This window comes from Gopherus evgoodei, chromosome 6 (genome assembly GCF_007399415.2).
Source record: "Gopherus evgoodei ecotype Sinaloan lineage chromosome 6, rGopEvg1_v1.p, whole genome shotgun sequence".
In the NCBI taxonomy this organism is placed as follows: domain Eukaryota; kingdom Metazoa; phylum Chordata; order Testudines; family Testudinidae; genus Gopherus; species Gopherus evgoodei.
Window position 1 is genome coordinate 115965116 of NC_044327.1, and position 24570 is coordinate 115989685.

Sequence of the window (24570 nt, forward strand, 5' to 3'; positions counted from 1 at the left end):
CGCCGGGGCTCGCTCGCAGACTGATGCAATCCCGCTGCCGGGGCCGCTTGCTGCAGAACCCGCTGCCGGGCCGGGCGCACGAGGAGTCTCCGCTGCCGCCATGTCTGCGCTGCTCATCCAGGAGGCGGGCGAGCTGGGCCTAGGTGAGTCCCTGCGGCCGGGGCGGCGGCTGAGGGGGCGGGGCGCGGGCCCTGTGAAGGAGCAGGTGCCGTTCGGGCCCCACATCGCCCCCCGAGCGGGGCAGCGCGGGGAGACCCCGGCCTGGGGCGGCCCCTGGCCCGGCCCAGCGGGAAGGACACGTTGCTCTCCGATCCCTCGCGTGGCGGGAGTGGGGGGGGGTGCTTGGCCTGCCAAGGCCCCTCGCCGAAAAGGGCAGGTCCCCTCGTGCGTCAGTAAGCGGTTAAAACACGGGAAACCGAAAGTAGGAGTCAGCGGTCAGTTTTCATCGCAGAGAGAGGTAAGTAGCGAGGGGCCTGTGCGACCTATTCAACATGCCCCCTTTTTCCAGATAAATAATGAACAACTGGTGAGATGGCGAAGTTTGTAGATGCTATAAAATTATTCAGGATAGTTAAGCCCGCAGTCAATGGCAAGGAAGGGTTTGTTTCTTCACTTAATGCACAGTCCACACGAGGAACTCATTGTCAGGGAATGTTGTGAAGGCCAGAAGTATAAATCAGTTTAAAAAAAAATGAGATAAGTTCGTGGAGGATGGTTCCATCAATGGCTGTTAGCCAAAATGGTCATGGATGTAACCCTGTTCTCTTGGTGTCCTTAAACCTCTGATTGCCAGAAACTAGGCTTGGATGAGGGGATGGATTACTCAAATGTTGATTCATTTGGTAGCATCTGACACTGCCAACTGTTAGAAGACAGGATAATGGGTTAGACGGGCCATTGGACTGACCTAGTGTGGCTGAAAGGTCCTGTCATAGGCTGCTGCTGGGCAAGAGGCACTGCTACTGGCGGTGTGTGTATGCTAAAGAGGTGGGTGCTGACCAGTGCTGGGTTGGGAGAGCTGCACCCATTTCCTGGTGTGTCTGGCCACAAGCTCTATCAGCATTCTGATGCAGGAAAGAAGCTGTACTAGCCACCATCAGAAAGGCTGTGTGTGATGTGTTGGGATTAAATCCATTTCAATAGGCTGCATAGACAACCTTTTTCCATGGATGCCATGAGGCAGTTCAGTGCTGTCTGTTTTTTAATCTGATCAATTACTACACCATGGAAGTATGAGTCACTGTTGTATCATTGCAGCTAAAACGTTTGTCCTCCAAATGTGCTCAGTTAATTTTTTACAACATTTTTAGACACACTGAATCCCAAATGCTTTATTGTAATAAAAACTAAACATTCATCCCTTTTAAAACAAACAAAAAGGGGATTTCGATTTGAGTGATGTGCTGGTTATCTTCTACTAAAGCATCCCTGGAATTTCTCAATGTTATATATGACAGTTTTCTAACTCAAAGCCAACTCGGGCAGATTCTATATTAGACCTTGTTCTAATAGATAAAGAGGAACTGATCACAAAACTAAAAGTTAATGGTAGCTTAGGTACAAGTGATCATGACTTGATCACATTTATAATGTACAAGCAGAATAAAGTCCGGACCAGTAATATATATAGTATACTTGGTGCTTTCATAGGGCCAATTTCACAAAGCCGAAAGCATTTATGAGCCAAATCAGCTGGGAGGAATAATTTAATTGAAAAATGAGAATGATAATTGGGATTCATTTCAGAACACCTTTGTAGATGCCCTAAAACGCCACAATTCCATAGCTGAGGAAGAAGGCTGTGTTGATTAAAAAAACAACCTGGTTTAGAGTGGAAGGGAAGGCAGCTGTAAAATAAATAAGATAGATAAAATGGAATAAAGGGGAAGTTAATAGTAATGGCTATAAATCAGCAGTTAGGGATTGTAGAAAATTGATAAGAGAAGCCAAGGGACACAAGGAGAAAATTATGGCAAGAAGGAGTTTTAAAAAATATTTTATTAAGATGATGCTAAAAAAAAAACGTGGACAGTACAGAGTTTAATCATAGAAGTTTATGGTTATCAGGGAATAACGCAGATTATCGAGGATGCAAAGTTTGGTTTAATATCGGGTGGCATAAGGAATACATAATCTGTAATATCCCCGATTGGTAGTAAAAGGTTGATGGGTCAAAGTACAGACATTGAAATATGAGGGTATGAAGTTCATAAAGTGGCTGTGTTCAGGTGTGAAATATGAGTGAACAAAAAGAATCCTGACAATGGTATTGGTCCATTGGTAGCCAGAATTATCAGTAACAACACAGAAATGACAGAAGTGTTAAATAAATATTTGTTTTTTTATTTGGACATAAGAATGGCCATACTGGGTCAGACCAAAGGCCATCTAGCCCAGTATTATGTCTTTCAGTAGTGGCCAATGTCAGGTGCCCCAGAGGGAATGAACAGAACAGGTAATTATTAAATGATCCATCCCGTTGCCCCTTCTTAGCTTCTAGCAGACAGAGGCTAGGGACACTGTCTCTGCCCGTCTGGCTAATAGCCATTGACGGACCTATCCTCCATTAATTTATCTAATTCTTTTTTGAACCCTGTTATAATCTTGGCCTTCAAAACATCCTCTGGCAAAGAGTTCCACAGGTTGACTGTGCATTGTGTGCAGAAGTATTTCCTTTTGTTTGTTTTAAACCTGCTGCCTATTAATTTCATTTGACCCCTAGTCCTTATATTATGAGAAGAAGTAAATAACTCTTCCTTATTTACTTTCTCCACACCAGTAATGATTTTATAAACCTCTATCATATCCCCCCTTAGTCATCTTTTTTCTGAGCTGAAAAGTCTCAATCTTATTAATCTCTCCTTATATGGAAGCTGTCCCATACCCCTAATTATTTTTCTTGTCCTTTTATGAACCTTTTCCAATTCCAGTGTATCTTTTTTTTGAAATGGATCAACCATATCTGCATGCACTATTCAAGATGTGGCCGTACATGGGTTTATATAGAGGCAATATGATATTTTATGTCTTATCTATCCCTTTCCTAATGATTCCCAATATTTTGTTAGCTTTTTTGACTGCTCCTGCATATTGAGTGGATGTTTTCAAAGAACTGTCCACAATGACACCAAGTGATAACAGCTAATTTAGACCCCCATCATTTTATATGTATAGCTGGGATTATGTTTACCAATGTGCATTACTTTGCATTTATCAACATTGAATTTTATCTGGCATTTTGTTGCCCAGTCACCCAGTTTTGTGAGATCCCTTTGTAACTCTTTGCAGTCTGCTTTGAACTTAACCATCTTGAGAAGTTTTGTATCATCTGCAAATTTTGCCATCTCACTGTTTATCCTCCTTGTCCAAAAGAGTGCTTCGCTTCGGAAGGAGAAATCAAATACAAAACTATAAAATGGGGAAAATAACTGGCTAGGTGAAAGAATCTGGGGTTTACAGTGCATTACAAATCTGAGCCAAAAATGTGATGCAGTTGTGAAACAGATTAATATCATTCTGGGGTTTTGTATGCAAGACTTGGGAGGTAATTATTCTGCTCTGCTCTGTACTCATGAGGCATTGTCTGGAGAACTTTGTCTAGTTCTAGGTGCCTTACTTCATGTAAAATGTGGCCAAAGAGAGAGTCCAGAGGAGTGCAACAAAATTGATAAAAGGTTTAGAAAACATGACATATGAGGAAAGCTTAAAAAAACTGGGTACGTTTAGTCTTGAGAAAAGAAGACTGAGAGAGGACCTGATAAGTCTGAAGGTAGGACAAGAAGTAATATGCTTAAACTGCAGCAAGGCCATTTAGGTAAAATGTTAGAAAAAGCTTTCTAATGTTAAAGGTAATTAAGCTTTGGAATAGGCTTCCAAGGGAGGAACAGGCTGGACAAACATCTGTCAGGGATGGTCTAGGTTTACTTGGTCCTGCCTGAGTGCGGGATGCTGGACTTCTTGACTTCTCGAGGTTCCTTCCAGCCCTACATTTCTGTGATTCTGTGTCTATATCTAGAGACAGACACAGATGTATACACACACGCTTGAATTTAGGAAGCTAAGAATTGCTGTTGCAGGTGATCCACTGAGGTTGGTATTCTCTCTCTCCCTCCCTCCCTCCCTCCCTCTCTGGCATTAGCCAGAACTGGATGTTTCAGAGGAAGGTGTGAAAGCCCTATAATGGACAATTCTGCAATTACATGCCCAGGGGAGTGAGGGAGAGATGTCTGACTCCATGTAGTGTCTGGCTTATCTCCTGAAGCATGAGGGTCAATATCCCTTGTACATTATCCTAGGTAGTTTAACTAGATATTCTTAACACTGGTATTAATATGCCCTTTTTTATTCTTACTAATCTGTGTCCTAAAGTAATAGTATGTGATAACTAGGTCCACATCTTAACTATGAAATATAGCTACTAAAAAAAACCCAACAAAATACCTTTTCTTGTTCCTTACTTCGATTGTGTTGCTTGTTAATTTGCCTGTGTGTAATTTCTCTAACTGTTATTGTTATAAGTGTCTGGCATATCTTCTCTGTGTGGCTCCTTGTTTTATATACCCTTATCTCACGTCTCTGTCTTCTCCCTAAACTAAACAGTCCTAATCTTTTTTTCAGTCTCTTGTTGTATGGAAGCTTTTCCATGCTTCCAATATTTTTCATTGCCCTTTTTTCTGGAGTGAACAGAACTGATGATGGTATTCGAGGTGAGGGTGTGCCATCAATTTATAGAATGTCTTAGTGTTACTCCCTATTCCTTTTTGAATGCAACCTGCCATGCACAGTGTTTGGTTAATTGACCACCACTGCATGTTGGGCAAGTACTTTTATTGAACCATCCTCTGTGATGACCAGCTTTCTCTCTTGAGTGAGTTAATTTGGACCCCATCAGCGTGTAAGAATGTCTAAAACTTTCTTCCAACATGCTTCTCCTTGTGCTTGTCTGCACTGAATTTCATCTGTCATGTTACCTATTTGCCAGCTTTTGTCTTGGACCAGAATAGTGAAAATGGATCAGTCCTTTCTTGTATTCCAGGCAACAAGAAAAAGGGGCCACCTGATACAATTAATAAGTGGTAAAATTGGAACAAATAAAGGAGATACTTCACATAATGGGCCAGTGGAATTTTGTGGTGCAGGTAGCCACTAAATCAAGGGATTATAGCAAGATATTTTTAAGGGCTGATAATGGTTGTTCATTGCTTTTGCAATTATAAAGGTAGTCAACAGTTATGTATTAATGCATGTTTCTTGGTTCCTTTCCTTCCTCTTCTTTTCACCCCAAAAGCTCTCCTCTTCCACCAATTGTACAATTAGCGATGTGCATTGTGGGTTTGTTTTTGTTGCTTTCCTCTGAAGTATGCAATTCTGGATATCAGATTCAATGAGTTTCAATATGGCAAATTCTATATAACTGAGTTATTGTACATGTCTTGCTAGTTAGAGAGAAGAGACATGGATGAGTAGAACAAAAGGGGCAACACCAGGGAGGATGATATAGGAGAAAAAACACAGTAAAAGAGGAAGTGGCACAAGAGACATTGAGCACAGCTAATGAGGTGAGAATATATCCTAAAGGAATCAACAAAAAGAAAAGTGCATAAAGCTAAAAAAGCATTATGCTCTCAGACAACCTGCATTTCAAAAAGTTATATTAAACAAAATATCCTTATTTTCCTATTGTGGGGAAAATGTGCACTGAGAAGTTACACCAAAATTTTGCAACAATTGGGAGTTGCAGCATACACACCCATCACCTTGAAAAGCACAAATAACTAGTGTGCAGTCACGATTGGTTGGTATCAAAGAAGGTACATATCACTTTGAGGAGAAGAGGAACAGACTTTCAGGATGAACTCTTAGGGGTGGTATTCTTAAAAGTGCCAAAAGAAGTGGGTGCCCAGCTTGTGTTGATAATCTGGAGTCACTTATCTCCCTTAGGCACTTTTTACAGTTATACGCAGCGTGTCTAGTAGTTATTTGCCAGCTTGTGTTGTCTTAGTTGTCTTAACTAGGTATGTGGTAGTTACTGTGCAAAGACAGCACTATTGAGTTAATAAGAACATAGGAATTGCCATGCTGGATCAGATCTAAGATCTGTCTGGCCTAGTATCCTGTCTCTGACAGTAGTCTGCACCAGAAGCTTCAGAGAAAGGTGTAAGAAACCTCAATAGGTGGATGTGGGATACTAGTTTATGTCTACAGAGCAGAGTAAGCGTGGGGTTTGAACTCAAGCTTTAACCCCCACTTCCATCTACACACAAATTGCACTGGCCCGTGGCTTAGTCCCAGGACCCCACAGGTGTTGAGTTGATTCAAGCCCTGTTGCTTTGCAGTGTAGATGCAGTTCCAAACGTATTCTATGGGCTGACTTTCTTTGTCCTCTGTCAGTGGTTTAGTGGACAGTCAAGTTTTCCTACACTGCATCACAAACAAAGGGCCATTGCTACCACATTTTGGGAGGGTGCTAGGAAGTCTGAAGATGTGGGTAGTTGGACTCAGACCTGCCTAATGCAGTGAAGACTCCGGAGCCCCAGGTAGGAACCAGGCTTCACAAGTTCCTAATCTGGGGTCACAAATGCATGTTGACGCTCAAGCTCTAGGATAACAAACCCAGGGTCTGGGAACTTGAGTTCTGTGTAGACATGCCCTAACAGTTAAAGATTCTCTTGAGACCTGAAGCATGAGGCTTAATGTCTCTTCAAAAACATGTCTTTGTTAATTATGAGGATGCTGAATATTCTTGATAGCCATATACATATCCAGTCCCTTTTAAAATCTTGCAAAGTTTTGTGCTTGCTTTAAAGTACCTGTATATGCTTGTTCTACATTACAGGAGAGATGTATGTTTCTGAACGTGAGGGCTGCGATTGTACTGGTGATGGAACAGAGAAGAAGCCTTTCAAAACAGCTCTGAAGGTATCTGCAGAAAACACATGAAGTCTATTTCAAGTCATGTTGTTTCCCTTCAGGACAAACAGCCAATTATTTTGGGAAATACTGTAAACTAGTGGTGGGCCAGATTTGATCTGAAAATAGCTTTTTAAGCTGCTGTTGTCTTTAAATGTAAATCTTATATATCTTAACATGTGGTCCTCATTGATGTGTTTTTTAAACATAGAATGTCCACCATATTATCTCATTGACAGTCTGGCTTCAGTACTCTTATGATGAAACTGACTTTTGCACTTTTTTTTCCATTTAAGGCTTTGATGACAGCAGGAAAAGAACCATTCCCTACTATTTATGTGGACTCGCAAAAAGAAAACGAGGTGATGTAATTTAAATGGATATTTTTAATTAAATGAGGTATTAAGGTTCCTATTTTTCAAGACACAAATAACTTTTCTCTTTCCGTCTTCCCCCATATCTCACCGGATCCATCTAGAGATGGGATGTTATTTCTAAGTCACAAATGAAGAGTGTCAAAAAAACATGGCACAGAGAACAAATGAAGCATGAAGCTAGAGAGAAGAAAGAGGTGGGTTATGAATACTGCCAAGTCAGCTCATTTAGAAATTAAAAATAAAAAAAAATCCATCTTTGTTCCCCTGAAAATGGCATATGCTAATCCTGTGCTGTTATAGTGGTGGATGAAGGCCATAGCAGGCAAAGTGATCTATAGAGCACTAGTCAGCATTACAACTTTTAAACCCACTGCTTGTGTGCCCAGATAGTTTAATTTTGCCAGAGAAGGACAGAAAGTTAAATGTAACAGATCCTATTCTATCCTTGGATATATGGTTTGACTCCCATTGACTTCAGTGTATATGTATGCTAGTTGTTTTCACTTCACTAAGACAAGTGTCTTGGTCTGCATCAGGGATGGGATAATTTTCTACAAATTTTGGATGTGAATGTCTCTAAACTCCTCCAACCTTCTCTAAACCAGATTAAGAGCACTTCTAGGAAGTGTTTCATGTCCTGGGAATTGCACCCATGTATCTTAAGGCAGATTTTTGACATATTGTAGCAGGGCTGAGATTCTATGTAAACATTCATCTTTAGAGATGTATGTAATGGTTTCGTATGGCTGTCTGTGCGGAGTGATACTGGTACAAATAACCTAGTTGTAGGTATCATTAACACCACTACATGACTAATACATAATTTATGGGAAAATGTCTTAAAATTAGGCAGAAGACAGTTTGCGACGAGAGAAGAACCTGGAAGAAGCTAAGAAAATAACCATCAAGAATGATCCCAGTCTTCCAGAGCCTAAATGCGTGAGTGAAATCTAATACACTGTTACAGGGGCTTCTTATCCAATCTCTTTCTTATATTTATAAACAGCATGATTTTGAGGTGTGCTCTGCATCATCACCAGCTGTTGAAGTCTACTATGCTTCTCCTTCCTTGAGATTTTATTCTCTCTGGTCATTAGCATATCCTCATATGTTTTATCTCCCTCATTCACCTCACAGTTCACTGAGCCTTCTTGACTTTAATTTTGGATTATCCCAGTACCCATGCACCAGAAGAAAAGAGCCAACTGTATTTCTGTTTGAAACAGCCTGATGAGTTTCTGTTGGTTTTTTTAATTGCTAAAAATTGTTTAAAATCTGCCCTCAACAGAAGGGCTTTTGCCATGGTGGGGGATGGAGGAAATATTGCTGATTTGAAAAACATACATACTTAATTAATATCCAGTGTATATATATGAGCCCCAGGTTCTACTGAATTACATTCGTGCAGCCGCACAGAAGTCAGTGAGGTTTGGCAAGTCTAAATCAGAGAGGAATTGGGAAGCAAAAAATAAACATTCTGCCAGATCACAATCTTGAAGACGCTTCTTACAGCATGTGTGAAAGAATTTTGATTTGAGATTTTCACTCCAACATAAGCAAAGGGACAGTGTACTCAGTTGCACTGAAGTCAATCTCAGTCTTTCCTGGCCAATGCACTGTAGTAATTCCAACTTGCAGATGGCTGGGGCTTTAAAATCTATTAACCAATAACTTGATAAGTGTGAAGAGCAACATGAGCCTGCCAGTTGGAGAGTAAGTCTGACCACATCAATGCCTCAACAGTGACTTTGTGATGAGATTCAATCAGTTCCAAAATAAAATGCATCAGAAAGTGCCAGCTACCTACAATTCTAATTCATTATCCTCTCTCTCATTTGGGCTTCTAACCGAACTCCTATCTTACTGAGTAGTTTTAAAAATTAGTGCAGAAAAAGCTGTTCAGACCTCCAGGTGAGGGAAAACTGTGTGTTCAAGATCTCTTGCCCATAATGGTGTGGCAATTTGGTATATATTGAAGTATAAGTAATATTTGAGAGGCATGGTTCTCAAGTGAACTTTTACATGTGCTGACTCTCTTGTTGTTTTCAGATCAGATGTAAAACCAAATTCCTGATCACTTGTGGCCATTAAAGTTCCCATGATGCTATCTGGCAAAGTAGGACTGTTAAGTTTTTCTATTTCTAACTTGATAGGATATTCTTCCCTCGGTGCCCTAAACTGTCATGCAGTATTGATAGGTGCTATTCAGTCCCTGTTGTGTTCTATCCCAGATGTCTGTGCCTTTCAATGGTTAGAAGAAGCTGTTTCTGGGTGCATATCCTATATGCCCATGTCCCACGAAGCTGTGGAAATGAAAAGCACTGTCTAGATGTTGGTTTGTTATGATTTATCTCTGTGGTTCATTGATTTTAATTCATGCTTTACAGGTGAAGATTCGTGCTCTAGAGGCGCACAGAGGCCAACGAGTGAAGGTTTTTGGCTGGGTCCACCGGTTACGTAGACAAGGTAAATAGTTAGCCCTTAAAAGTAATTGAGTCAATGCAGAGAGGAGGAGCAAGTACTAGTAATCCAAGGGGTAGAGTATAACAGGTCATATTCTGGCTCACCTTGCTCATGCTAGAAAAGCTGGGAGGTGTGTGGAAAATGAACAGCTTCTGTAGCACCTGGTAAAGCTGTCCATCCTGATCCTGGATCCACTGATGCTTCATAGATGTCCTCTCCCAGGTATCCTAGGAGGATTGAATTTGGTGTTATCAGGGTGTGATTCTGGCTGTCCTGCCTTAACAGCAATTTCTATTGCATGCATGCTGTGCAATCTTTCTTCCCAGAAGGAAAAACTTGAACAAGAGGGCTTTCTTTAGTTGTGGATGGGAGGGGCTACATCGTTTCTCGCACAATAGCTGTAACTTAGGCCTATATATTCAGCACCTTTATATAGCACCTATGTACGGCCAGTCCAAAGGGCCTGGCCCTGAGAACATCCAACACTCCTTGTCAAATTATTGGCGGTAAAATCCTGACCCCGTTGAGATCAATTGGAGTTTTGCCATTAATTTCAGTGGAGCCAGGATTTTGCCCTGGAGGATTTCGATGCCGAACACCTCCTAGGATTAGGCTCTACATATGACTTCATCTTTCTTTATCTTTTGGCGTAAAAAACACAGTTGTGTGGAAAGGATTTTATCATCCAGCAAATGTTTTAATGTGTAGTTCTGGTATTTATTAGTGATCATGAGCAACCCTAAACAGACAAACCCTGAAAACAAACTGCCGTGGCAACATATGCTGAGTGTGGGCCTACTGAACCGAATAAAGTAATAGTTTTGTCTGACAAGTCTGGGTTTTTGTTTTTGTTAACTAGGAAAAAATTTGATGTTCCTTGTGTTAAGGGATGGCACAGGATTTCTGCAGTGTGTCCTGTCAGATGAACTGGTGAGTTGCGGGGTTTTATTTTGTTCTGCAATGCAAAAAAGAAACTCTTAATACCTAGTGCTTTTTTATGCCCCACTTGAAAGCTTGACTTAACTATATTAAGGTTTAATTCATTAAACTTTTATGAAAAGTTTAAGGGGTCTCTTTTTCTCACTCATACCACCAGAGTTTTTCTTGTTCACAGAGTGAGTTAACGATGTGATTATGAACCTTCTTTCTTTGTCTCTGGACCTTAGTATTCTAGCTGTAAATTAAAATAGTTTTGTCTGTCTCTTTTTCTGTAGTGTCAGTGTTACAATGGAGTGATCCTCTCTACGGAGAGCAGTGTGGCGGTGTATGGTATGCTAAACCTTGTTCCTGAAGGCAAGCAGGTGAGGGAGTTAGTTGCAGCTGTGAGTCTGGGGTTTTCCCCCCACAGACCTATCACTCAGTCAGATGGCACAATATGGCCCTTTTTGGGAGGGGCAGGGAAGGTGGAGGGAATGGGGGAAAGAACTCCATAATTGATTTCAATGAGGATTACTGCTCAAAAATTGATGGCATATGGTTAAGAGAGAAAAAAAAGAGAGAGCGTGTGTGTGTGCATGGGTTTGGGCTTGTGTCCGTTCTAACTGGGTAATATTTCTAGTTTATCTTTTAGCTGAAGTTGCATTTCCTTAGTATGGAAGAGTATTGTCTTTTAAATATAGACACAGCTTTAATTTTCCTAAAAAGTTAGATGAATATTTTTTTTAAAGAATTGTTTTAGTGGTAATATGGCGATTCTCAACTCTCCTTTCTAGCTGAGATTTGTGCTTATAGGCTCCCCTCTATGCAGGATAACCTGTGGGAGCATAGAGACCTTAATTTAGCCTTTTTTTAAATTTTTATTTGAGGAGAGAACACAACCACATAGCCTGAAAACTGAACTTTAACACTGTTTAATGATAATTTCAGCATCATTTATAACTGCTGGAAATGTATACAAATACAATAAGGTTGTAGACCAAAAACCAAATAGTGTTTTACTTTGGTGCCTTATAATTGATCATGTAAATTTGAGATTGTTAACATTTACAAAGTCTTTCACATCTGGAGCTAGGGTCAGTTCTACAATAAGTAGCTTCATAAAGGATGCCCATAAAAAGAGTTCAAACTGAAGGTAGGGCTGCAGAATTTTCCAGGAATTCATATGCGGAGAGAAACTGGATAAGGATGATCCAAAGCTTCAGGATATCCTTTAAAATATAGTAATGTATAGTAACTATAACTCCCAAAAAACTAACTAATAGTAGGACATTTGTTTTCTAATATCTTCTCAGTTGCTCTTTGTCTAATTAATTCAATTATAAAATCTCTTCTGCAGAATAAATATAAATCCATATTGTAAAACCAATGCTTGATGTAGTTTCTTGATGTTTGTTGGATTTTTCTGTGAGAAAGAATTCAGAGAATGAACAACAAAAGAAGCTATTCTGATAGTGCTCTAAATAGCTACTCAAGAGCCAATTTTGAAGATTAGGCTGTTGAATTAGCCACTGATGTTAGGACAGAGTGGGACAAATTCTGCCTAATTTACACTCCCAGTACCCTCATTGATATTCAGTATACTGGGTTCTGCCCTCTGATTCACTGAGTGTGCCATAGTTAATGGGAAATCTCCCGTGAGACTTTATGTTGTATATCCTTCCTGGACAATAGTTAAGTATGAGCTTTGTTAGAAAGGTTAATTTATTCAGAAATTTCATCATACAGTGAAAATCTATTTACTTGTACACAAACACTTGTGTATGTTTTACTGAGTCTAGAAAGTTTGAAAAAGGGGGGAAAAAGAGTGTCCAGATTGTGACTTGTTTGGCCCTATCTACTCTTTCACAGAGTTTAGGAGCCATGTTTGAATACAGTTCAGCAAATCTGTTTCCAAAATGCACTTGCCAGCCAGTGTGTGAACAGAGCCTAACAGTGTTAGAGTTATGTTTTTAAAAACCTGGGCTACAACATGCTGTCTGGCAGTAGCCACACTCGTGGGCAAAAGAGAGCTAGAAACCTGTTAGCTGGAACCATATGTTTAAAACAGGTTGTAATCCTCCCGGTCACTCTAAGGAGACTGACTGCATCCATAAGAGAACTTGTCTAAAGAATCCAGCCCCAGTTGTATTGGAGCTTATAGCTGCTAGTATCAAGTTAAAATGATATTATAAGGTCAGAAATAACTTATTTTAAAAGCATAGTAATATCCTTTGTTAGTAATACCTGAGGATATTAAACTCTAACTTCTAACTATTTTTAGGTGACAGTACCAAACTTCTAATGTGTGTGTTGTTTCTTCTAAAACCCATAGGCTCCAGGGGGCCATGAGTTGAGTTGTGACTATTGGGAGCTAATTGGTCTGGCTCCAGCTGGAGGGGCTGATAACCTGATCAATGAGGAATCGGATGTTGATGTGCAGCTTAACAACAGATATATGATGATCCGAGGCGAGAACATGTCCAAAATCCTCAAAGTGCGCTCCATGGTCATACAGTGCTTCAGGGATCACTTTTTTGACAATGGATATTATGAAGTAAGTATAGCTTGCTTTCCTTCTTCAGACCCTCAGTGACATTTCTAGATATACTGTATAGACTTTGATATTGAAGTGGATTATGCAAAAATTACTTGTCAATTGGGAGACCACCTTCTGACTGGTTTTATAGACGCAATTCTTATCTTAATAATGAGGTTTTGTTCAACAGATCACTCCACCAACACTAGTCCAAACGCAGGTTGAAGGAGGCTCCACGCTATTCAAACTGGATTATTTTGGCGAAGAGGCATACTTGACACAGTCATCCCAGCTGTACCTGGAGACCTGCATCCCTGCATTAGGAGACACGTTTTGTATCGCCCAGTCATACAGAGCTGAGCAGTCCAGGACACGCAGACACCTGGCAGAGTATGGGAATCATTTTAGTATAAGTATGCATGTGTTTAGAGGGCAAGGGAGCAGCAGTCAGTCAGAAACAAAGGACTCTACAAAAAGGAAGGTGAAGCATTATGCTAATATGCAAGGGGCTGACCTAAACTACTTGGGAAATATCCTGTTCCCAAGGTCAGTGGGTGGGAGGCAAAGCATTAGAGGAGACTTTGACTACAGGGAACACTGTTGGCATGTAAATACCTTGCGATGCCAGCTACAAAAGTGCCATGCGAATGCCTGTTCTCACTTTCTGGTGATATAAATAAGAAGCAGGTAGCGTTACGTTTCGTAATTTTGCTTCTTTGCAATTGGCTGAGCAAGAAGTAGGACTGAGTGGATTTGTAGGCTCTAAAGTTTTACATTGTTTTGTTTTTGAGAGCAGTTACATAACAAAAAACCCCTACATTTGTAAGTGCACTTTCACAATAGAGAGATTACAGTACTTTGTATGAGGTGAACTGAAAAATGCTATTTCTTTTACCCTTTTTAGAGTGCAAATATTTGTAATAAAAATAAATATAAACTGAGCACTGTACAGTTTTTGTATTCTGCATTGAAACTGAAATCAATATATTTGAAAATGTAGAAAAACACCCAAAATATTTAATAAATTTCAATTGGTATTCTATTGCTTATCAGTGCGATTTAAAAAAAAATGAATCGCGATTAAAAAAAGTAATCATGATTAAAACTTGATTTGAGTTAATCGTGTGAGTTAACTGCAATTAATCGACAGCTCTAGTGATAGGCTAAGTGTAGGGAGAGAGGGGGCAAAATGGCAATTGGGATGAAATCCTCCCCTCTCATAGGGAGATTGTCTTCATTACTCAAGTCCAATTGCTTGTGCATGGCTGATGAAAGGAGGGGAAGTGTCTCCATTCTGATGACTAATGGTGATGTGACCTTGTTCTTCAGATATACTCACATTGAAGCTGAATGTCCTTTCATGACCTTTGAAGACTTGTTGACCCGTCTGGAGAATTTAGTGTGTGATGTAGTGGATAGAGTCTTGAAATCGTCTGTATCAACCTTCCTATATGACCTAAACCCGGTATGTGGTGGTGTGGCAAGCAGTCCTGAATATTCATCTCTGTTTGGTGAGAAATGTGACTTAATGACCCTCAGAACCTCAGCCTAGCTTCCTTTTGGCAGCATATTCTCACGGGGGGTGAACAGAGCACAGCAGTGAGCTACGATCATTTGTAAGACACTGAATGATGTCAAAAGGAGTCCAGCCTCTCCAAGGCTGATACCTACATCATGCACGGATTGGGGTGGTGGTTTATATCTTAAAGTCTCAGGACAAGCTGTTGCTGTTTGAATTCCAGAAGTGCTTAGGAGCCCTATTCATGGATCATGTGGCCTTTTATTTTGCTTAGAGTGAATTTGATGATGTATTACACCACCATGCATTCAGCTTTGGTTGCTACAGTTTCAAACTCACCAGAGTGAAATTGCATCTGATGCTTTTCTCAAATTTGGAGACTCTATGAACACACAAAGCTGAAGGATAATGACCACAGACACGATCACAAGTACAAAGTCTTATCTGTACTGCGAGTTTTATTAAGCAATAAGTTAGAATTACTCATGCATAAAGAAATCTGATAAAAACCTATGCAGTAATTATAACTAGTCACACTCACATCCTCAAAGATATTCTAGGGTCGAATGGACCTCTTAATAGATGATCATCGCTAGAGGGATGGTTCTTGCTGGGGCTTCCTGTGGGCCCATCCCTTGGGATTTCCCACTTTTACCCAACAATGGAACCCTCTTTTGTAGAGTAATTCTTACCACACCTAACACCTTACACACATGCATGAAGGTGTCAAACTCTCTCTCTTCCTTATCTGTACTTCCACACCCCATAAATATGTCCTGTTTTTCATAAGTTGTTTTTAGTTCCCTTTATTCTCATTAGCATCTATGCATGCCATGTACTCTGTGGTCAAGACAGTCATTGAAAGATGTTCCAGTCAAGTGTTTTGCAGTCTTGGACAATACATTGTGGTCTATTGCAATCCATTTTTTCGTAATATCACCTATTGGCATATCGTATGAAGTGACCTTGCTGGCAAAGGGTTATTCCTATGTCACCCCTCATGTCAAGTCTTCTTAAGGCTATGGCCTAGTATGGCTAAGCTAAAATCTTATAGGTCTCCGCCTGTAGACCCTACGTTCTAGCCATGCTTTTCTTATATACCTAATACACACTCATCACTCCTTAATATTTATCAGTCCTATACTTCTGTAATCCTACAATTTAAATCTATTTAGCATAAATTGATTATATATGAAATGGCATATAAAGTGACCATAACATTCCATCATACAGTGACAAATGGATGATATCACGAACCAATTAGTTCATGTTAACATGGACCACTGTGCTAGGTACTGTACAAACAGAACAAAAAGCTTGTCTCTGCCCCAGTCTAGGTATCTGACAAGAGACAAAAGTGAGAGACAGACAGGGAGCCTGAGGGAACGGACAATATTAGCCAGTTACTTGTGTGGTTTCTAAGCTGAGACACAGTGCTCAATAAAGCTGGTTCCTCCTCCTCATCCTGTCTGCAGTGACCCACCTTACTTCACTGTCTCCTTAATTTCCCCCCAAAGCCAGCCAACAGCCTCCTACAGCTAGCCAGTCTCCTCTCAGTCACTAGCCAACTCCTTCATGTTGCATAGTTCTGGCTTGTTCTGATAAACACTGCCTTCCTCCTACTTGTTTAGTCTCTGCTCAGAACCTGGAAACGGAGTAGGTGAGATCTTTCCTTAAAGAGATGGATATAGCGAGTCTGAACTTGCTGCAAGTACCCAGCCCCGTGTCCCAGCAGATGGAAACTTTCTCTTGGCATAGTGTCCTGTAGTGCTATCTGCAGTACGCCCTGGAACTGGTGCTGATGTACCAATGCATCCATGTACAGAGGGGCTCAATGGCCTGAGTGGTATTGTATCCCGGTTCCTGCAGAGAGCATTCTGTGGGTTCAGAACGCTGCATGTGGACAGGGATAGATGCTTTGTGTGCACACAGTCATTCAGCACCCCAGACGTGACCAGGTATTTACCTAAGGCTCCCATAGAGGCAACTGCATTGCATTAGTGCACACACCATGCAGGTAAGGTCCAAGAGCTGTAGAGGGAGCCTTATTGGCACAGCTCTTCTGGCTGGGAGGTGTAAGGGAGACCGTGGAGGCGTGAATCAATTATTTAAAAAAAATACACAATTTGAAACAATCCACAACACCAAAAGTAAGTTAGAAAAAGCAATTCCTCTATGGTTTGTTGTTACAAACAATTAACAGAGAAATCATAAATTTGCTATATATTAGCCCAGAATTGGTTTGTTGCCTCTCTCATTCAGACAATTTAAAGCATGGTTCTATTAACAAAGGATTCTTTGTCAAATTTGCCCCGTCCGTAAGTTCTTCCTAAGCATCACAGACTCTTCCTGGGATCTGAAAGCCAAGCTGTATTCATTCTGGCTACAGCATCTTTTCTAGTTTGTTTCAGGGGAAGAATCTTTATAACTAATTTGTTAAAGCATGAGCTAGAAAAGCATCTGGCATGCTCTTTCTAAGCCCTACTGGCTGTGCACTGCTAAGAGAAAAGCTTGTGGTGTTCACCAAAGTGAACAGAGAGGACTCTGAAAACAGACAGAATAGATCTCCTAAGTAGGAATGTGCTTTTTTTAAAAAATTTTTTTAGCCTGGCTACTTTCATAACTTTTAACTGCACTGCTAAAAGGAAATGACCTTTCAAACAACACTAATGTTTTCATGTGTGTCTAATCTTACATTGCAGAACTTCCAGCCCCCCAAACGACCTTTCAAACGAATGAACTATACAGATGCCATTACATGGCTAAGGGAACACGGTGTGAAGAAGGAAGATGGCACCTACTATGAATTCGGAGAAGTAAGACCCTTTTGCTCTCTATTTTTTTGATATCTTAAAAGAGGTTGGAGCTCAATTCTGGAAGTGTACCATACTTTGGTTTCTTTCCTAATTTTGTGACTGGATCATAATGCAATAAATGCAAACAGTGGTTTTATAAAGTACCTACTGACTATTTTTGGGGTATGGCCTGGTCTTCTAGCTGTCTAAAGGGTAATGTTGATCAGTGACGCCAGGATTTCTTTAAATCAATGTCTTTGTCCTCCTGAATACTGGGTTTCAGAATCTATTCTCTAGCTTGCAGACATGTGGAGGGAATATGGCTTTTAAGATGCTCTGAGCCTGAGGATCCATAGAGAAATCCACATGAGTCTTGGGTGGAAGAGGAAACCTAATGCAGAGACACATCCCCTCTGCATGGCATTCCCTCGTGTGTTGTGCTAACATTTTCCTCCCATTGCTGTGTACTGCACTTGAGGTAGCACAGGATAAGTGGAAGGAAGTGATGTCACTGGGTTTGGAAGGGAGCCTCCCTTGTGGGCAAACAATTAAAATAAAAATGGCAAAACCACATAGTTTAAGATCAAAATTTGAATTAAAACGTTTGGTCAAAAATGTTTCAGAAAATTGAGAAATTTGAATAAAATGTTTTGGTCAAAAAATTGTATGTAGGGTATACTGAGAAAAAAACTTAAAATGTAGGTTAAAAAAATTGGATAAATTATATTTTGCCTTTTTAAAAAAAAAAGTGGCCAACGTTGTATTATTTCAGTCAAAAACCCAAGAAATTTGGATCAGGAACATTTTAAAATTTTATTATTTTGGCCCAAAAAGCTTTTGATCGAAAAGTAGAGAAATTTGGGTCAAAACTTTCGATGAAAAGGTCCAACGTCCTTCTTCTATTTCTCTTTTAACCTCCAAACTGTACAGTGCCTGTGCTTTTAGTTGTGGGTTTTTTTTCCTCCCCTCTGCCCAGTTCCTCCCTGGATTTAGGGCCCTTTTTAGCCTTTTGTCTCCTTTACTGTGCACAGAAAATTGCACTTTTGTGACCTTGATATAGTCCAAATCCTCAGAGGGGCTGTGCCTCTGCAGATCCTGGTGCAATCAATGAAAGCCTAAGGTGCTCCGTCCCTTTTCAGCACCTAGCCCTGAGTTTCTAGTGTCTGGTTTATCTTTTAAGTTTTGCCACACAATGTGGGATTCTTTATTCATCGCAAATAAGACTGAAGCTGCCTTTAGTTTGAATTGACATGTTTTTGGTGCTGTCAATGCCTGCCTTAACCCAGGATTGAGAGAGAAATCATGTTCTATTTTAGATTTCTAATATTTCTATATGTATTTAAATCACAGGCAACAGTGAAAGTGAACATTGGCCAACTGAAATGGTTGTTACATTTGTCATTAATTGAAGACTCATTGCTTGTATCTGTTAGAATTAGACTTAGGCCTGGTCTACGCTACAGAGTTAGGTGAACATAAGGTAGCTTACGCTGACCTAATTATGTCAGTCTACACTATGGCTTTGCTCCCACTAATGTAAGAGCCCTACTACACCAACATAACTCTGCCTCCATGAGAGACATAGGGCTTATGTCAGTTAATTAGGGTGATGCAGTGCTGAAATTGACAAGAAAGGCTCTTAGGCTTCCTGCTGTGAACCCTGTGCCTGGCACACAGCTTGGGCTGTCACCTCAGGACAACTAGGGGGCTCCTGGCTCCCAGCCAGGCTACCCCTCTTAAGCTGGTGGAAGCACTGCTGTTGAGGATATGCACCGCTGAAGGAGGGCATTGTGGACGTGAAATACTGCAGCTGTAAGTCAACCTAACATAGGTGGACTTAAGTTTGTAGTGTAGATGTGCTCTTAGTTTCTTTGCATCCTGCACCACCTATTGCAATCGAAGGGAGCCATTTAGAGAATGGTCATAAAAGGTGGAATTCCAGCCTGGATGAGTTGAAGCTGTGCTTTGATTTTGATGGAGTTGAGACCCCATGCTGGTGGTGTTACATTTTTGTATAAAATAGATGAAATACTACAAAAAAAGGATATTTCATTGTAGTTGCATTTTATGTTAGATCATGTGAAGCATATGTTACCATAGATTTGACTGTATGATACTTAATGATTATTAAATAAAGTTACTTATAGCATAGGCAGAAAATACCAGCAATCTAATAAAGATATTAAACTGTGCCTGGTTTTTTATTAATAGTAAAACTGCTGAATTGGTTTTTAAGAAAACCAAAAACTTCTGGAGTGTGTATTGCTAGGTGTCCTTCAACATTCCATAGTAACTTCAAAGTTAGGAGGGTTTTGATGCAATGGTACATATAATTGGTCTTTAACTGGTCATTCAAGATATTCATATATGCAATATATAGATTAAAGGAAGTGCTTAAACAGTTCTCAGCAGTGAGATCTGATGCCCATGGAATGTATAGCATACCTGAGTTTTTAGGGCCAGATAAAACTAGCTTCTGTGTAACAGTAACTGATCATCTGAAAGAACTCCACTCTCTTCTCAGCTTCCAATCTGTGACTGGCTTAGTTTTTTCTAGTGTCTTAGTTATTCCTAGCTGTTACACTCTGATATGTAGTGAATATTCTGATGCAAAATAATTTTTTCCTGATATAACTTCTCGGAGTTTGATTAAAATTGCTTCTCCCCACTCCTGCCAAAAGCCTTCCTCAAATTTCTGTTATACTGTATGTTCTTTTTGCCTGACATCTATAGGAGAAAAGCCTAGTGCTGAACTCAAGCAGTGTGTCTGGCCATAAATGTTGTTAAAATCTTGTTTAACCTTAGGATATCCCAGAAGCTCCTGAGAGACTGATGACAGACACCATTAATGAACCAATCTTGCTGTGTCGATTTCCTGCAGAGATAAAGTCATTCTACATGCAGCGTTGTCCTGAGGATTCCCGGCTTACTGAATCTGTCAGTTTGTGTCTCGGAGTATTGGTGGTTTCTTTCTGAGAGGAGGATGGGTGCTTGTGTGTGTGAATGCACAGGAAAATATAAGTGACTGAGTGGGAGAGTCAAGTGGGATAGCTTTCACTGAAATTATATTTGTGCATGGCCTGTTTGCTTTAAAAAAAGAAATATTGAAGTAACTGTATACCTGCCTTGAAAAAAAATAAATGTCAGCACTTTACTAGGGCTTTCGTTTAGTCTGATCACACACAAATGCTATATAAAGATAATATTCAGTCTAATAGAGAAAAAGAACAGTCTTACCGTTAAAGCACAGGACCAGAAGTCAGGAGAGCTGGGTGCTATTCGTAGCTGTGTTACGTTTTATGTGTATGAGGAAAGATTAAAAAGACAGGGACTGCTCAGCTTGGAAAAGGGAAGACTAAGCGGGGATATGATAGAGGTCTATAAAATCATGAATGGTGTGGAGAAAGTGAATAGGGGAGTGTTATTTATCCCTTCACGTAACACGGGAACTAGGGGTCACCTGATGAAAATAATAGGCAGCAAGTTTAAAATAAAGAAAAGGAGGTGCTGCTTTACCCAATACACAGTCATCCACTGCAACGTGTTGCAATGAGATGATGTGGAGGCCAGAAGTATAACTGGGTTAAGAAAAGAATCAGCCATTGTTGGACCTATCCTCCATGAAGCTATTTGCCAAGATGGTCAGTGACGCAACCCCATGTTTTGGGTGTCCCTAAACCTTCAACTGTCAGAAGCTGGGACAGGATGACAGGGGATGGTCACTCAAAATTGCCGTTTTGTTCATTCCCTCTTAAGCATCTGAGACATGATAGTGCGCTAGGTGGACAGTTAATCTGACCCAGTAGGGACATTCTTATGTTCTTGGATAAGTCAATCAGCCTCTCTGCTCAAATTCCCCTTCTGTAACATGGGGCTAATGGGACATGCCATCCTCCTTGGAGTGTGCCTTTGAAGTGCTACCGGGCTAACCTTTTCAGCCTATGATTGGTTTTGGGTTGGCTTTTTTTTTTCCTGTTGCAAGTAGTTTATATGTAACAGTTTATGACCTCCTGTCTTGTCTGTTTTAGGTTGATGTATTGATGCCCAACGTTGGTGAGATTGTTGGAGGCTCAATGCGTATCTGGGACAGTGATGAGCTATTAGAGGGTTATAAGCGGGAAGGTATTGACTCCACACCTTACTACTGGTATACGGATCAGGTACGTGAATAGACTTTATTCCCTGTATGTCAAATACAAAGAGTGTGGCTTTTTCAGATCATGCTAAAATGATAGTAAAAACTAATCTGGGCAGTTCATTTGAGAGAGATTGGGATTTCTCTATCTTTTGGCAACTTGACCCACTGCATCTTGCAATTGGTTGCTACCTGTGGCAAGGTAGTTTTTAGGCTATTGAAATTGCTTTTGCTTGCTGCGGTGCATACAGCTTCTGTTAGAGCTCCCTGCTTGGAGGCTCCAGTGCAGCCTGGAAATGGCTGGGCATGTGAGTGCAGTTCCCTTGGAAACTCTTCTGCCCCTACTCTGCCTGTTTGAAAGGCAGTAGTTCCTCTTGGCAGCTTCCAAGTATAAAATATTTTTGCTGTCGGTGGACAAAAGAGTAACTTAATCTGTTGGAAAATTAACAGTCCATCAGCAGTGGTTGCAGGGGGAGGGGAATGGGGTGGAGAAGGACAAAAGGGGGAAAGAAAGGAGTGTAGTGTAAAGTTGTCTTTCACCTTCCTCTTTCCTTCCTGCTCCCTCTTTCCTGATTATTTATTATCCAGAAAAGAGAGGAGTGGGAATCAGACAGACACACACTCATTCAGTGGGATGAGCCCATTTTAGTTTCCCTATGTATAATTCAGGATATGAGCCCCTGAATGTGATATTTATCCCAGTGTAGATGAGTAACAGGCTGATGAGTTTTAAAAATATTTCATCTTTGCATTTTGTTCCATAGCGTAAATATGGCACATGCCCTCATGGTGGGTACGGCTTGGGCTTAGAACGCTTCTTAACGTGGATTCTGAACAGGCATCACATCCGTGACGTATGTCTGTACCCACGCTTCATTCAACGCTGCAAACCTTAACCACTTCCTCAGGAGAAATTCAACAGAAAATCAAAGCAACTTCTAAAATCCTACATGTTGGCGGGGGGAGAAACAGTGCACTATGTCATCCGACAGTCCGTCTAAAGGCAAGAGCTATTGCTCCTTGTTGCTTGAGCCATAAAGTAGTACAGTTTTACTAAAACAACTATCTAATATAGCAGCTGAAAAGGTGAAATTTTGCTTATTTGGAAGGTAAAATCACTTTAAAAAAATCGACAGAAAAATTGCTCTTTTGTCATTTTAAAACAGCATCTGGTTGGGGCAATGCAGCTTTTAGCTCATAGCAAAGTTTTCATATTAGATTGACATGTGAAACATGCAGTGTGTACGATACTTAACATGCAACATTTATTTCTCCTGTGACTTTAACATTCAATCTATATGTATCTTAAAACATTGGGGCACTTGATTTTCTTTTAAAAGTAATTTGGTTTATGTTCTATCTGTGATTTGGGGGTTGTTCTAATTAAATTAAATGATCTGCCTTTTAAAGTTAAAATTACTTTTTTGTATTAATATGAGAGTGTGCCGCAGAAGTTAATAAAGATGGAATCATCTAAACTGTTAAAAATACAATGTTAGAACATTTGGGCCAAATCCTTCACTTACCCAGGCAAAACTCTCACTGCAGTCAGGAGTGTAGAATTGAGTACATCCTCCTAATACAAAAAGATCTGCTTTCTTTTGTGAGAGTTCATTAATTTGGAAATGATGGCTTCAGTTTTGCAAGGTACAGAGCACCCTCCGCTGCTTTTGATGCCTGCCAGAGATCAGAAATCTACACCTTGCAGAACTGGGCCCTTTAACAGGACCAGCCATTGTACAGCCTACATGCTGAAATAGAGCGAGGTGGATATGTTCTTAGAATGTTGTGTCTGGCTTCTCCTGTACACCTGCATGTTTGAGTTCCCTTCATCAGTTGGTTACTGTTGCTTGACACATAGGAAGAAAACTGAATTTTAAAGACACTGATGCAATTTGGTAACTTTGAAACTGAAATAGTTTAATTTCAGCATTATATGATTATTTGGATTCGTGTCCTCTTTAAGAGTATTTTAATCTAAGGAGCATATTTTCATAGGTCAATAATGTCTTGTCTCCCAGATGGCTCTATACTGACTAAAGTTTGGGTAATGGGTTCAGTGTACTGTTTCTGCTTCTCCTCTGTGGGTTCCCTCAATGATTGTAATGAACTGTTACTTAATTATTAAGTGTTTTGAGCTGTCAGAATGCATTTTAGTCATAAATTAGATAAATCTTACTGGAACAAATAGTAGGTGGGTTATTTGAGACCTACTTGGATACTTGCCTTGGGACCTAGTCTGGACTTTTCATCTACACTGTATACGTAAACTGTTAAATGTCACATTTCTGTAGCAAAACTTCATTTTTTCTTTTAGAATTTTGCATGTTGCACACACACACCAGTCCAATCTGCCAGTCAATAAATTTAGCATAACATACAAAAATGTGTTCAGTGTAATAATTTTTGGACTGTCCCCTTTTTGTATTTGTCCATTTGTTTTCCACTGGTATGTTACTTCCTTAACATACTCCACCCTGTCAAAGGACATGTCTACACAGAAGATTCAGGAAAGTTTAACTGATTTAACTAAAGGTGTGAACTTAAAGCACATTAATTAAATAAAGTACATTAAACTTCCTGCTCTCACTCAGAAGTAAAATGGCATTATTGCTTTAGTTTAATCTCCTTTGGGTATGGTTACATGGGGATAAAAAATCTGCAGCTGGCCCAGGTCAGCTGACTCAGGCTTACGGCCCACAGGCTCTGCGGCTGAAAAATGACTGTAGATGTTTGAGCTTGGGTTGGAGTCTGAGCTTTGGGATCCTCAACCCTCACAGGGTCCCAGAGCTTGGGTTCCTGTCAAAAACTGAGCCTCGCGAGTCTGAGTGAGCTAACCTGGGACAGCTGCAGCTGTGCTGCAGGGCCTTTATCCCTATGCAGATGGACCCTTTGAAGGCACTTAAGGCTAAAATGAA

At 40.3% G+C, this 24570-nt stretch overlaps 1 protein-coding gene across 2 annotated transcripts; it reads left to right on the forward strand.

The window, feature by feature from the left end:
- The first annotated feature begins 4 nt into the window (after positions 1-4).
- On the forward strand, positions 5-24038 carry NARS1 (asparaginyl-tRNA synthetase 1). Of its 2 annotated transcripts, XM_030565732.1 has the most exons (16): positions 59-143; positions 5440-5558; positions 6836-6918; positions 7206-7271; positions 7388-7480; positions 8136-8225; positions 9674-9752; positions 10609-10679; positions 10964-11050; positions 13000-13221; positions 13394-13593; positions 14533-14668; positions 17425-17538; positions 20323-20454; positions 21546-21677; positions 22417-24038. In XM_030565732.1, the coding sequence occupies exons 3-16, from the start codon at positions 6841-6843 to the stop codon at positions 22546-22548; spliced, it is 1632 nt and encodes a 543-aa protein (XP_030421592.1). In that variant the 5' UTR covers positions 59-143; positions 5440-5558; positions 6836-6840; the 3' UTR covers positions 22549-24038. The 2 variants fall into 2 exon arrangements, with proteins under 2 accessions (XP_030421591.1, XP_030421592.1); XM_030565731.1 differs by lacking the exon at positions 5440-5558 and having other exon boundaries at positions 5-143.
- The last annotated feature ends 532 nt before the right edge of the window (positions 24039-24570 follow it).

What these genes read in the sequence shown, in the direction of transcription:
- NARS1 (XM_030565731.1), top strand. Translation starts at nt 101, where the DNA reads ATGTCTGCGCTGCTCATCCAGGAGGCGGGCGAGCTGGGCCTAG. An exon ending in GTCTTCCAGAGCCTAAATGC is followed by an intron (nt 8,226 to 9,673) that starts GTGAGTGAAATC and finishes CATGCTTTACAG; the next exon opens with GTGAAGATTCGTGCTCTAGA. An exon ending in TTGACAATGGATATTATGAA is followed by an intron (nt 13,222 to 13,393) that starts GTAAGTATAGCT and finishes TTTGTTCAACAG; the next exon opens with ATCACTCCACCAACACTAGT.